At 33.4% G+C, this 14,833-nt stretch overlaps 1 protein-coding gene across 2 annotated transcripts in view; it reads left to right on the top strand.

The window, feature by feature from the left end:
* LOC150095746 (ras-related protein Rab-35-like) overlaps window positions 1-14,833 on the top strand; it is an 81,287-nt gene that overhangs the window by 37,733 nt on the left and 28,721 nt on the right. The window contains exons 6-7 of one of the 2 annotated variants that reach the window (XM_090410563.1): window positions 1,657-1,811; window positions 8,842-12,765. In XM_090410563.1, the coding sequence (XP_090266689.1) occupies window positions 1,657-1,785 (129 nt within the window). In that variant the 3' untranslated portion in view covers window positions 1,786-1,811; window positions 8,842-12,765. Of the gene's footprint in view, window positions 1-1,656; window positions 1,812-8,841; window positions 12,766-14,833 lie in introns of those variants that run through there. The other variant, XM_090410564.1, reaches the window with a different exon arrangement.

Below are 14,833 nucleotides of genomic sequence, written 5' to 3'. Positions count from 1 at the left end.
AATAAAAATATACATATCATAGTGATTTTATAGCATTAAGCATGAAAGTCAAGAAGCATCATTTTGCTTCTGCTATATGCAGATGATCACCTGCTAAAGCAAGACTTCAGTACAGCATCAGCACTTTTACTACTAGTAGAAATTCATGTTTGCACTTTTCTTTCTATGCTTGCATTTACTACTGGCAACCTTGCAAGAGAATATTTCTTGATATGCTCTACAGCTAAGAAAAATTTGAAATCAAGTTTCCACAGGATACTGTTGGGGATCCCCTTGTTAGTAAAAAATGTTTGGTAGTCCAGTTGTTTTTGCTAAAAATTATATGTAATAATAGTAAAACATTGGTAATGTTTAAATTTCATTTTTCACAGAAAAATGTGATAGACATTAAATACTTTTAAACTTTTTTTTGACTCTTAAAAATTTTATATCAGTCTCATGTTTTTTTTTGCTTTTTTTTTTTTTAAATTGAGTTGTATTAACATGCTGATGCTGTGTTGAGTATAGTCAAAGCAAAGTTATTACAAGTAGATTGATATTTTGCCACAATCTTGCCATAAATACTGTTACAACTTCTGCAACCCCCCCCCCCCCCCCCCAGACTGAAGCCTGGTTCTATTCGTGGTGCTGTGTGCAGCCAGCATTTGTGTGTTTATTAGTCGAGTTGTATGGGTGAACATGGAGTGGGGAGATTATGAGAACCATGCAGCTGTAATAGCACTTCGCAAGGTTAGAATGCAGCCACCTGTTTTTATCAACATGCTAAAGACACTTGGGATCAGTAGGATGTTTGTGTATCGGACTATTAACTGTTATAACAACACAGAAGACGTATCTGACTGCTAAAGAACAGGTCAACCACGCTGCATTAGGACGGCAACCATGTGAGGACTGTGAAGCCAAGGTGTTGTTCAGGATATGGCTCCTTGAACACCTTGTTTCATGGGAGGCAGTGGACATTCCAAGAGGACTTAGCCCCTGCACACAAGGCAAGGACCACACAACAGTGGATGGAATTGAATGTGTCTGACCACATATCACTATCTGATTGGCTGTCTGGAATTCCTGATCTGAATCCATTGGACTTCAAATTGTGGTTGGAGCTTAAGAGAGTAGCCTGCAAGAAACAACACCCCAGCATCACCAGCCTGAAGGTGGATTTGTAATGAGTAGTGGCATGTTTCTGTTAGATGTTGTGCATGCTGCCATCGATATGTGGCCTCAGACTTCAATTGTGCATGAAGGCAAAAAAGGGGGACACTTTGAACATTGTTAGCTGCTATATACATGTTATACATGTGATTTGTTTGTGCTGTTCAAGTTGTAACAGTATTTATGGCTAAACTAGATATGATTGGTTCCCAGCTTTAACTTACTTTTAAAAGTTAAAGTTTTATCATAATTCCATTATGTGTTTTATGATTACATATTTTAAGTGAAAACTGAATATGTTCATACTAGTATGAAGCGTTGGCCTAAATAGGAATACAGTTTTATTAAACGTGATCAAATATACACATAAGAACAAAACACAAAAAAACAGCTACTAAAGAAAGGAATAAAAATGAATGCACATTTATAATTACCACATGCAATTTTGCAAAAACTTGTAACTTATATGCACACCGTTCATCATCAAAATAATTTTTTTCACAGATGTTCAATTCCATTACACGAATGGTACTAAAGAGTAAGATGGATCAGAAGGAAAAACAGCAGCAATCACACGATAACACTATAAGGCTTCAAAAAGGTTCTCATCGGGGAAGAAGAAAATGTTGTTAATATAGGCTTTTTTTTCTAGGAAACAGGTATGTGAGAAATAATGCTTGTCTTTTTTTTTTTTATTAGCTATGAGAGTTTTATAGTTTCTACAGAATAAGAAATCGTTAAGTTTATTATCAGGAAATGTATAAAAATTACAGAATAAATACTTTATTTTTCATTTCATTCCATACTATACCAACACTCCCCTTCTGCAGAAGTTACTAGTCTATCATTTCTCTCTCTTTAATGTACACTTGTCACTCAGTATAGCAAATTCATATGGGAACAAAGCTATACAGTCAACTCTAATTGTAGCAAACATCTTAATGTAAACTTCATGTACCATAACAAATTTACCTTCCACTTTAATGAAAACTATTTCCTTGGTCTGTGAGTGGAAAGTTTGCTTTACAAATTTACTTTGAAATTGAATTATTCGTAGTGACCTTTGAGCTATGGTCTAGACCAGGGGTTCCCAACTTTTTTGTTTCCTAGAGCACATTCTAAAATACCGGTAGGGCGATGAGCACCATCTATTTTTTTCAAGCGAATTTTTTGAATTCTCTTGTTAAATGAATGCAACTTCGAATGTGCATCTACTTTACATTGTATGCATTTAATAATCGTCATATAGCATGCCATGAATTGTTGGGTGATGTGCACATGATTATTTCAAACTATACGGCACAAGGTTGAACAGCGGCGGGCACACACAAAATGATCGACGGGCGTCATGGTGCCCACGGCCATAGGGTTGGGAATGCCTGATCTAGGCTGTTTGATTGCTTGATCACATTATACAGTTTAAATACACAAACAGCAAGGCCATTTGACTTGAGGACTTCAATGTTCACAACTCAGAATGGCTTCCCTTTTCTATTTCCATAGATCAGGTTGGAAGAGATTCAGAGAGATTTGCTATCAGCAAATTTTCTATTTGATATTTCGTTGGGCAATCTGCCCATCGAAATATCTGGTAATTCTCTCCACTCTCTCAAATACTCTTGTTCTCTTAATAAATATACTGTAAATGCCATCAGCTTTTGCCTATGGTAATTTAACCTTAATGTTGCCCAAGTTTCCTTTCTAGACCTACATGATTTCTCTTCCTTTTCTCTAAAACTGATGACTGTTTTAACTCTTCAGATTCAGACACCTGCTCCAAACAAATAAATTGAAATAAAAAAAAAATTATTCTTATTCTAGTAATATTCTTACTGGAATGAATCTTTCATCTCCCATTACAGACCACATCCAAACCTTGACTTTCTAGCAAGCTTTTTGCACCAAGCAAGTGTTAAAAAAAAAAAAAAAAAAAATGCAGCATATCACAAGTGGCTTGAAACCAAAACTCCACCACTCCACTCAGCCTACAAGGCAGCATGCAGCAACCACAGAAAGACTTTGGCCAATCCCAAATAGATTCTGAAAGGACTAAGTGCAACAAAGTTGCCTCCTGCAGTTATCTTTTAGTCTCATCCAAGTTTCCATTTCTCTTACATCTAGATGCTACCTTCCCGCATTGATATCAAGGTGAAGTGTATTATCCCCACTTTAGCAAGAATTCATCACTATATTCCTCTTCTAAACTTTTAGTCAGAAAGACATCAGAAGAATCCTTAATCGCTTGGATAACAGCAGGTCTTCTGCTCCTGACAGTATTCTCCAGTTATGCTTCAAATGTGCTCTTGATCTAATGGTCATCCTGTATTTTCTTTGCAATCTTTCATATTCATGATATCTACTCTACAGTATGGAAACAATCATCCCAGAGAAAAGAGAAAAAAGCCAGCTATCTATCATCTTATCGCATTCACTATTGAAAATTATGGATGTTATAAACAATCAACTCCTTAATCTGTGACCACCAATGTTTCATCACTCTCATTCCACAGCATATTTCCTTGCCAACATTACCCATCTGTTGTGGATAAGTTTGGTTGGTTCTAGCACAAAAGCTTACTTATCAAGTTATCATCATATGATCTACAATCCACTCAATGACTAGAGGAAATTGCCATTTCTTCTAGTCATTCACTACATGTCATGGTGAATATTTCAATGTTCTGTACTTTTGTCCACTTTTTCTCCTATCCTCCTCCTCTGGTCCTCATTTTCCTTTACAGACTTTGCAGTGCTCACATATCCAAAGCTACAAGTTCTTTCACAATCAGCATCTTTTAGGATGTAAACAATGCTTTTAACTTCAATGCCACCCATCCTAATTTCATGCAAGAAAGATTACACTTCCTCTCATTACCTTTATTAATACCCAGATCTCCATGTGGATGCATCTCTCCTTTGGCTGACTTGCATCCATAATCTCCTATCCACCAAACTAAGTGTCCTTTCCAATCCAAAATCTGTTCCTCCTCAGAATATTGTTCTCGTACATGGAATTGTGCACCCAAAATTTCTAAAAAATGTCCAGACAAGAGCTCTCTGGTTAATCAACAATTCTTCTCTCATAGATATTTCCCATTCAGTCTCATGCCTCTTCTGGTGATATTTTCATGTTTGCCGTTTTACTGAACTCACTCAAACCATTCCTCCACTTTCCCTTAGGTCTATAAGCACATGAAAAGTAGCTGGTTAACATCCATTGACTCTGAATACTGAATTAGCTTCTCATCTTCCTCTTTCATTCCCTATATCTCTTTGCTTTGGAACAGTCTTCCCTGCACACCTTTTCCTATGAAGTATAATCTCCATTTGTTCAAAAAACATAAAAGTTCCTTCTTTCTTCTTGATCACTTGCAATAATGTGTTGTCTTTATAAGTTTTGCAATCTATCATGTATGGGATATACCTAACATAACACAGTTGTAAACCAATTTTAACATAGGGATGGGAGAATTGAGTTAGGAAAAAAATCAATTCGTTGTTGAAAGACTGGAAACTACAGATATTAGAATCCTGAAGTAAATCAGGGGAACAAATAGGTGGCACAAAAAAAAAAAAAAAGAAAAAAGAAAGATTGATGCAGTCTTCAGAAGATACAAAAGTCAGTCAATTCAAATCAGAGATGTGAACAAATTGCTAAAAGGAAACTAATGCAATAGTTATGACTCATGTACTTCTTCAGAAAAAGAGATTTCTAAGTTAACTGCCATTATTCAAATTAAACTTGAACAAGATGTCAGATGCATGGCTGGTTGTTGCAATGTGCCATATAACTTCTCTCATAATTAATTCATTAATATATTGCAGGTCTTTTATATATGCTGCCCATAGCTGATTTAAGATGAGACTTTGTTTTTTATTACATTGGCTAGGGCATAGTGTCATTTTACTTGCTTCTGTAAATCTGTACACATAATTGCTGAATTCTCTTGTATGGCATATTTTGTGACTTTTCAATTTTCTTGACATTTTTCTTTGGTGGTGTGAAATGCTAGTCCTGATTTATTGAACATTTTTTTTTTCGTCTCTGATATGTTTTTTTTTAAAGGGATTTTCTGGATAGACCAATCTATCCAACATAACAAGTACTGGAAGTACAGGTTTCTCTTGGCCATTTTAGAGGTGGGTGAGGTTGTTTCACTGTTCTTAGCATCATGGATATTTTTTGTAGTGGTCTTAATGCAACATTTAATTTTATTGTTTTTTACTAATAAAATGTTTGTTAAATAACATTTAACAAACATCTTATCTGTAAATTTTAACAGTGCAAGTTACAGGTTTTCTTTAGATCACTACAAAAAATATCCATGATGCAAAGATATGAAACAACTATACACACCTCTTAAATGGCCAGGCATGTACAAAATCTTCTGTACTTGCAGCATTTGTTATGTTGGACAGATGGGTCGATCCAGGGAAACCCTTTAAAAAACATCAAATAAATCAAAAACTCACAAATATGCTATACAGAGAATTCAAGAATTACATGCAAGATTTAAAGAAGTGAGTTAAACAATACAATGTCCTACTTAATGTAATAAAAACCAAGGTCTCATCTCAAATCGTGGGCAGCAAAGACCTGCATATTTTAATGAATTAGTCTATGAGAGAAGTTACACAACACATTGCAACAATCAGCCATGCTTTGACATCTTGTTACGATATTCAACATCCTGTTCAAGTGTAATTTTAATTGTGACGGTTGTTAATTTAGAAATCTCCGTGAATGTCTTTTACTGGTTGTTTTTTAATCTGAACAAATACACAAAAACGTACAAAACTAGTCATTTAAATAAATTTTTTGTTAAAAGAATGTTGCACGTTACTCACCAGACACAAAAACACGTCTCATACCAATTTTCATGTATCAGTGGAAAACATTTTAAAGCTTAAATTAGACTGTGTTTATAAAACATTCTCCATGTATGTTCAAAGAATCATGAAGCAGTATCAGTTACTACTCTAGCTGTTATTATTAGAATTTTTTTTTCTTCTGGAATTTGATAATATATCCTTTTGGTACTGCATATATTTTGACTCAGCTGTTACATAAAGTAGAAATAGTAATGAAATGTTGTTAGACAATCATATCTACTATTTTAGGTGTGTACACACACACACACATCCTATTATCAGTCCCATACATGATAGTTCCTATGACACAATAGTGCCATGTCTGGATAAGTGGTTAGATGGAAGAGATGAATTTGTATTTTTTTTTTTGGAAACCTGAATGTTGTAATCATTGGCAAAGATGGTTCCTTCCAAAGAGCAGAGGATGAATATGAAGTTGAACTGTATGTGGGTGTTGATGAGCAGCTGTTTATGTTCTTATATAAGTACAGAAAAGTGGAGGAATGGTAGTGGCCAGTTCAGAGGAGCAGAGCACCTATTGAAAAGTGACTGGATGGGGTCACCAGTTTTCTGTATGCAACCTCAAACATTTTGAGGAAAGTTAGGTGGAACTGTATTAAAGAATGGAAAAGAATACAACATTTTTTGGGAGGCTGAAGAAATGCAGATCTGAGAGAGGATTATCATCAAAAATGAGAGAGAGCGCAATGGTCTTTCTTTCTAAAGATAAAAATACAGTCCTATCTCTTTATGCAAAGAGATAGGACTGTATTTTGATGGCATTAAAATTCATCCAGTTATCCTAACACGGTTTGATAATGGAAAGAAGACTGGTGTATAAAACATTGGTTAAAAATCATGAAGCATGAGGTTTTGAAAATGAAAAAGCAAAGTGGATGTCATGGAAAGATCATTATTGTATAGGAAGAAGAGTGTAGGTGACAGCACATTGAGCCTTAGGATATACCAGCACTGATTGAAAATTTTGATAAAAGGAAACCATCCCCTAGAAGTTGCCAGAGATAGCCGGGTATGCCAGACTTGGTCAGATGCTTTGGCAATATCAATAACAACCACTTGAGTTTCTCTGAACTTTTCCATGGCCTGTGTCTAAAGACGTGTGAAGTTGGCAAGAGTTTCCGAATCCATATTGATGATTGTTAAGTAACTGATAGGCTGTTGACCTTTTCCATTATTTTTGAGAGTATTGAGGCGACAGCTTGATAGTTGATTATTATCTCCCTTTTGAATACACGATGGACAAAAAGATACTTCCAGTTTAATTTTTGGGGAGGCACTGTTACTCTTATATAAAGAATTCTTTAAATTTTTAATTTTAATTCATATAAATTTTTTGGTAAAATTTGGAGAAAACAGCAAAGAATAATAATAGTAAATTTGTGTTTAGGACACAAGACTATATAGGGGGGAAATAGGAAGAGATCACCATTCAGATTTGAGCAGAATATTCAGTTTCATCATACTGAAAAAAATACGTGTAAGAAAGAGTGTTAAAGAAAATCAAAGTACAGTAACTTTCAGGGATAAACTATTGTTCATGAAAAAATGAAAGGATTTGAAAGTATTGAGCCAGAGAAACAGACAAGGATAGAAAAATTATCACTCCATGATGGACTCAAAAAGTTAGTCATGTTAGAAAGGGTACTGAAAGTTCACAGCAGTAGATCAGTATGAGCCCTGAGAGAATACAGAGAAAATGTAGGAAAGCAGTGCAAAGTATAAAAGTAGCTAAACAAGCAGAAGACTAGTAACAATATGGAAGGTGGCAAAATATTCTAGAAGATAATGGGGGAAAAAAACAACAACAACAACTTAGAAATGGAGGAAAGAGTACTGATGAAGATAACAATGGTATAGATGCCTGGAGTAATTGCTAAATGAAACAAGAAATGACAGAACAATGGTTGACCAGAAATTCTCAACTATGGAGGTATATAAGTTTTAGTGGCTGCACAGCATAACTGTGAAGGTCAGAAGGTTCCATTCCTGATGATTGAAGTAAAGCTCTCGTAGAAACCATCTATAAATAAGGGAAATAAAACAATGCGAAAATTAAAGAAATTTCCTTATGTAGCACTCTAGATAAGATATACATGCAAAGAGGCTAAGAAAAATTGTGGAAGAGAAATTCAAAGAACAACAAATTGGGTTCAGGCCAAATAGGAGTTTATCAGGATTAGATTTTAAGTTTTATAGAAAATGTAGTTAAGGCTGGCACCTCATCAGGTGTTGAGAAAAGCTTTTGAACAAGTTATGTGATCTAAATGAGATATTATCTTGAGCAATACATAGTCTGTATTAGAGTTTTAATCAGTAATGAGAATTGAAAGAAGTATAGGAAGATGGCCTGATGTAAAATCAGGTATGAAACAAGGGTGCACACATCTTCTCTATTATTCATAATCTGCATGGATCACAGTATGAAAGCCCAAATACCAAAATGAGATGTTATGTTCTTCAATAAATTCTGATAAAGAAGTATGTAGGATTGTTTATCCAATTTGAGTACCTGATTCAAGGAATTTTGTATGAAATCAGGAACACTGAAAACATCAGCTACATTCAAACAAATAAAACATTCTAGCTATTTAAGCATAATTTTTAGTGAAGATGGAAATAGACAATAAAAATAGGTAAAGCTCATATGGCAGGGAGTCAACTGAATAAATTTATATACAGGAATGTTTAAATCAGTTTTAAGATATGGAATGTCTTAGCATAGCATTTCCTCTAGCTTAAGAATAGATTTTAATATACAGTGGCATAAAATGGATATTTTTAATAATTTTATTTTAGATTTATTGTAACCCTTGAAGCGTGATTTGACAAATCAAGCCAACTTTTAAACTTATTTGCCAGAAGCCAGAGTTATCATATGCTGATAGTTGTCGACTTCCATCAGTGAGAATTTTTTTCTGGGAAAAAGGGAGGACATTACTCAGAATGCTACAAAATATCCTATTATACTATGCTACGAAAGTGATGTGAAGAGAATGCAGAAATACAGATCAATTAGATATGAAAAGTGTATATAAGGATACTAGAGAGAGATGTATTTTTTTTTTTTTTTTTGTACAAATTTTAGAAATGTTTACACAGCTGTTGAATATGTTTAAGTTTGTGAAACAAATTAGTGATTTAGTCTTCTTTGTTATTTATACTTAGGCTTTTTTTTTTTTCCTTTTTAAATATATATATATATGCACAGCTATATTTGCCTTATCACATATTAATAGTTGCAATATGGGAAAAAAAAAATATATATTTCACATTAACAGTCATAAAAATTTTGTTTGTATAGCATACAAAATGAAACGAATCTTTGAAGGCTTGCAATTGTGTTCACTTTATTATGAAAATCACATAAACGTTGTTTGCGAAGGTGTCTGTGGTTTAGCAGTCCATAAGAAAGATTCAGGTAATTGGACCACATGTTTATTAAGATAAATAACAATAAAAAATCTTGAATGAACTCTTTTGAGAAATTACTTAAAATAGTTCATTCTATGCTGTTGTGGCCGCCTAACTGTTCATTAAATTAAATATCCGAATTTAGTACAATGCTGGGTGCTGTCACGTTCTGTTGTCTGAGGTCTCACTTGGGTATATTTTTTATCAATGCTGACCAAACTTGATAGGACTAGCGATTTTGAGAGAAAGGATTACAGCCACTAGATCAGAACTAGGACAAATAAGCCAAGATACATTTATTCTACACAATAAGTTAGCCATATTGCTTCCATCTGACCTGTGGAACAACATTGACAATATCACATACAACAAAGCTGCAGCAATTTCTGATCAAAAGAAGCGTAATTTAATTAAAAAATTTAATGTACTACTTCACAGAAAAGAAAACATCTAGATTACTCCAAAGTAGTAATTAACCTTTCTTCAAGAGTTCTATCAAGAACCGAAAAAAATCTACTTCTCAAAGGTTTCAACCTCACTTTAACGCCACACTACTTACCAAAAATTTACATCATAGCTCAAATAGAGAAAGGAATACGAAATTTGCCTCGTGATACATCAGATCTCATCGATATACAGAGCACAGCATTGCTATTACAAAGCAAATTACCACCCAGGAACCTACCTTACATGGAATACTAAAATCAGACAAAAATATCGTTATAATTAAGGAGGATAAAGGAAATGCAACGGTAGTTTTGAATTCAGAGGATTATAACAAAAAAATTAAAACTCTTCTTGAAGATTCTAATACCTATATACCTTTATAACAGAGATCGGATGGAAGAGACTCTCTGACCTTGAATTTGGCAAAACACCTCACCAACATGATTTTACCACACATAGGAAGTTTGGATGTAATCAACCTGTTTACAAATGTTCCTAGAAATGAAACAGTGAATCTCCTTGAAGACCTTTATAAACATTGCATAAAAAATACTTTTTTCATGTATCTAAATAAATTTTGGGAACAAAAAGGACTGGCAATGGGCTCTCTTCCCCCCCCTTCCCTGGCTTTAGCTACCCATATATGGAACATTTTGAAATTAATGCTTTAAACAATTATCATAAAAACCTGAAAATTTGGCTATGCTATGTAGACAATATTTTCATATGAAAATGCTGTCTACGTCCAGGTAACAACAGAGGAACTAACTGCTTTCAAAGATTACCTGAATAATATACAGAACAACATAAAAAAACTTCCCTTTCTTGATATCCTAATAGAAGTTAATGAAAAAGATAAATTATCCTTCTCCATCTATAGAAAACCCACCAACACAGGAAGATTTCTTAATGCGGCCTCACACCACCACCCCTCGCAAAAAATAGGTTTAATCAAAACCTTGAGGGACAGAGCTTATATTTCCAGCACAGAAAAACAAAAAAATGAAGAATTTCAATATTTAACACAGATCCTAAAAAAAAAAATGGTTATGAACCTAAGACCATCAAAAAACTCCTCAACACACCTCCTACAAGCATCTCACAAAAGCAATTACGACGCTTCCATACATCAAGAATGTTACAGACAAAATGGCCAAATTATTAAACAAACACAACATCAAAGTGGCTTTTCTACCTCTGGAAAAAATTTCAAGATTTCTACATCCCCCAAAACCTCCTACATCATCCTTTTAAAAAAACCAGGTGTATATAAAATTTATTGTTCCTGTGGCATCTGCTATGTAGGCCAGATGGGAAGATCAGGGGAAATTCGCTTGAAAGAACACCAAAAAGACGTGCAAGAAAGAAAAGAACACAAATAAGGTATACCATACAACTTCCACCGGCCATAATGTACTCTGGCAAAAAACAAACATGACTTACATTGAAAAAACTTGTTACATAAGGAAATTTAAAGAAGCTGCAAACATGCTTAGAATTCCAATGCAATGCAACAAAAACCAGGGCCTAATTCTACACCAAGTTTTGTCAGCATTGATAAAAAATATACCCAAGTCAGACCTTTGACAACAGAAGGTGACAGCATCCAGCATTGTTCAAAGTTAGCATTGCACTGAATCTGCATTCGGATATTTAATTTAATGAACAGTTAGACGGCCACAACTGCCGTCTAACTGTTCATTAAATACAATGAACTATTTTGAGTAATTCTCATTTGTTGCGTTTAAACTTTTAGTTACCTTTGACCCCTGAAGATGTAAGTCAAATGACTTACGAAACTTGTCGGGTTTGTTTTTTATTGTTATTTATTTTAATAAACATGTGGTCCAATTACCACGTTATCTGGGAATAAACTCTTTCGGAGCAGTTCAACTTCACTGAATGTCTATCTTCACTCTATTAATGTACAATTATTACTATAGTATATAGTAACTTTCACTATAGAAAACATCATTATAATATTACTTTATATAACATGCCACTAAAAACATAGCCAAAATCTGATGTACAAACTATTTCTTTGAATATACCCAAAAACCAACATTTTGCTGCCTTCTGCTTATAAAATGTTGTTCTAAGTTATTCAAAACTAGGTTTCCATTAATTAAGATTATACCAAACTTGCAGGGACTAGAGGAATAGTTTACTACAATGAATTTCCCTTTAGAATAACATTGTGCCTCTGGGACATTGATTCAGATTTTTCCTTTGTTGTAATGGTGTTTGCTATAGTGAGATGCTGCCATATCAGAATATTTTTGTGCTCTTTTTTCCACGTATGCATATAAAGAATGAAAGAGTGGAAAAATAATTTCATACCATTTTAACAAAATTTTGTCTTTTTATAATAAGGTGAAGGTTCTTTTTTACTAATTTATCATGTTTGATGTTTTTGAAATTTTGAAATGTGTTAACAAGGAATTATAATAGTGCTACTGATTCTATCTTGAGAGAATTTATGCAGTAAAAATGCAAAAAATTTATAAAGATGGAGTGAAAAAAAAAACCACTTTGTACATGGTGTCCAGTTCAAAATAGTTGCAAGTTATATTTGGGATTACATTAAACTTTGATTATATGCTTCATCAGATGTCATTTCTACACTGAGTTGGCTTTTTTTTTTTTTTTTTAAATTATGATGTGAATATATAGTTTCTGAATTAAACTCTTTTACTAATTCTTTGTACACATCATGTTGGGAGAATGTTTTATATATGCTGGATTTATAACATAGGAAGATTTTGTTTATAAAACTGATTTATAAATAAAAAGTTAAATTCAAAAATGAAAATCATGAAATGTAAATTCTACTGTAAATGACAATTACATTGATATGACTGATGAAACTTTTGTAAATAAAATTTAATTCTCAAGGAAAAAATGGTCTTTATTTCTTAAAAATTTAATACTACTTTCAAATCCTTCTTCCAGTTTTGTCACAGCAGATTATAAAAATTTTAAATTTCAACATAAAATATCACTTGAGCTAATTACAGCTATAAGACCCTTGGTGACATTACTTAAAATTGCTAACCAAAAAAGTATGCATACTTTTGGGTCACTCCAATTTAAAATTCATGAAGAAATCGATCAGCTATTGACCTGTTTTTATTTTCTTCCTTGAGGAAGAAAATGCATTTCAGCAGTTGAGACTATGACAAGATGTGACTAGTAATATTAGCTAAAAGTTTTGCTATCATTCTTGCATACAATTTCTGTTACAAACTTAACAGTAGCAATGGATCTCCACCTAAGATCCATAATAGATCTTGGGTAGAGCTCTTATGGATCTTTCACCTCTGTATGACTAACTCACCTTTTACTGAAAAGTCCTGATAAAAGTTCTTTGCTTCAGAGATGGGATTCTAACTCAGGTCTTAACAACCAAGGAGCTCTGTTGAAACCACCTTTCTATCCAATTAAGAAAGCCTCTGTTGAAACCACCTGAGCTACAGAGGCTTTCTTAATTGGATAGAATGATTGTTATTGGTGTAATAATTCAAAATTCTGAAAAAATCACAATTTAAGCCATAACAGTAAAAAAGTTTTGGAAATCCATTTTGTAGATGCAAAAAAATTTTTTTTTAGTATAGCTAACATTCGATTTCTTCATGATTTACACAATTTGAATTTTGACAATTGCTCTAATAGTTCTGCTGGAAATTTTACATCTGTATTTTATGTTCTCTTCTAATTTCATGTTTATAACTTACATTTTTTAAAGATCACGAAAAGCAAAGTGAAGTATCAGCCAAATGTGACTGCTGTTCAGTATTGCTTAGTAATCTTGTATGGCATAGTTATAACCATGCTTTTTAGAGGTTTATTACAAGTTTTTTCCATAATCATATTCACAATTTCTGGTATTACAGACTAGAGCTTTTCCCACCAAATTGTGCCTGCCTGGAAGAAAAATATTCAAAAAGTATATAAATACATCCACATACTTCCACAAAATAATCCCTAAAAACACGTCACCACAGTTTATCCTCTTCAAATACACACTGGCAGAAACAAAAAATCAGAACTGTATCTAACTGGTTTCGCACCTGAGGAAAGAACAGAAAATTGACCCCCCCCCATCCCCAATATAGTTTCATAGCAGTTATTTTGCAGAAAATGGAAAATAGATTGCAATGGTTAGCTGTAATACGTACATTGAGATAGGCATATACTCTATTTTTCTTTATCATTTTATTAATTTTTAACATAACAAAATGATAAAACTTTAGTTTCAGAAAAATTACATTCTGATGAACTTGTCTTTTTTTTGTACCCAAGGTTAGCAGTACCTTACTTGCCTTGTCATTATGTCATCACCATTCTCCTTAATACGAATCTAACCATAACTGACATATATTTGGCTACAAATATTGCTACAAACTCCCATTACAATGATAAAATATTAATCTGCACCTGGTATTCCCTGCCCAAAAACCATAGAAGCATTTATCACTATCTGAGGTAGATGGTAAATTCTAAATTGGATGTAAACTTTCAATCATCAAAATCATACTAGAACATAAAAATGTAGTGTAACTGTACTAAGGATCCTTTTTATCAAGTGATATGTCTTTGTGTACATAATGCATAATTGGACAGATTTGTCTACTTAGGTTAAAGTTGGAGGACCTGAAACATCCAACTGGAAGGTCAAAAATAATTTATTCATTAAAACTATTATGAGAAATCTATTTTAATGGACCAGACTACAATCTGTCACCCCACAAAAATGAGTTTTGTGGGAGAGGGATGGTCATGCACAGAAGTAGATAAAAATATTTTAGACTATTTTCTGAGTCTCATCAATCATCTGAACTTAACAGATATGGCTGTATCAAGCTCTCAAAATTTGGAAGAAGAATTTTATCATCAACTCAGCAACCCATGCTACCTTAATATATACTCA

This window comes from Typopeltis vanoorti, chromosome 20 (assembly GCF_054136105.1).
Source record: "Typopeltis vanoorti isolate ZY-2024b chromosome 20, IOZ_Tvanoo_1.0, whole genome shotgun sequence".
Taxonomy (NCBI): Eukaryota; Metazoa; Arthropoda; class Arachnida; order Uropygi; family Thelyphonidae; genus Typopeltis; species Typopeltis vanoorti.
The sequence above is the reverse complement of the archived record's forward strand: the minus strand, read 5'-3'. Positions and strand labels throughout refer to the sequence as shown.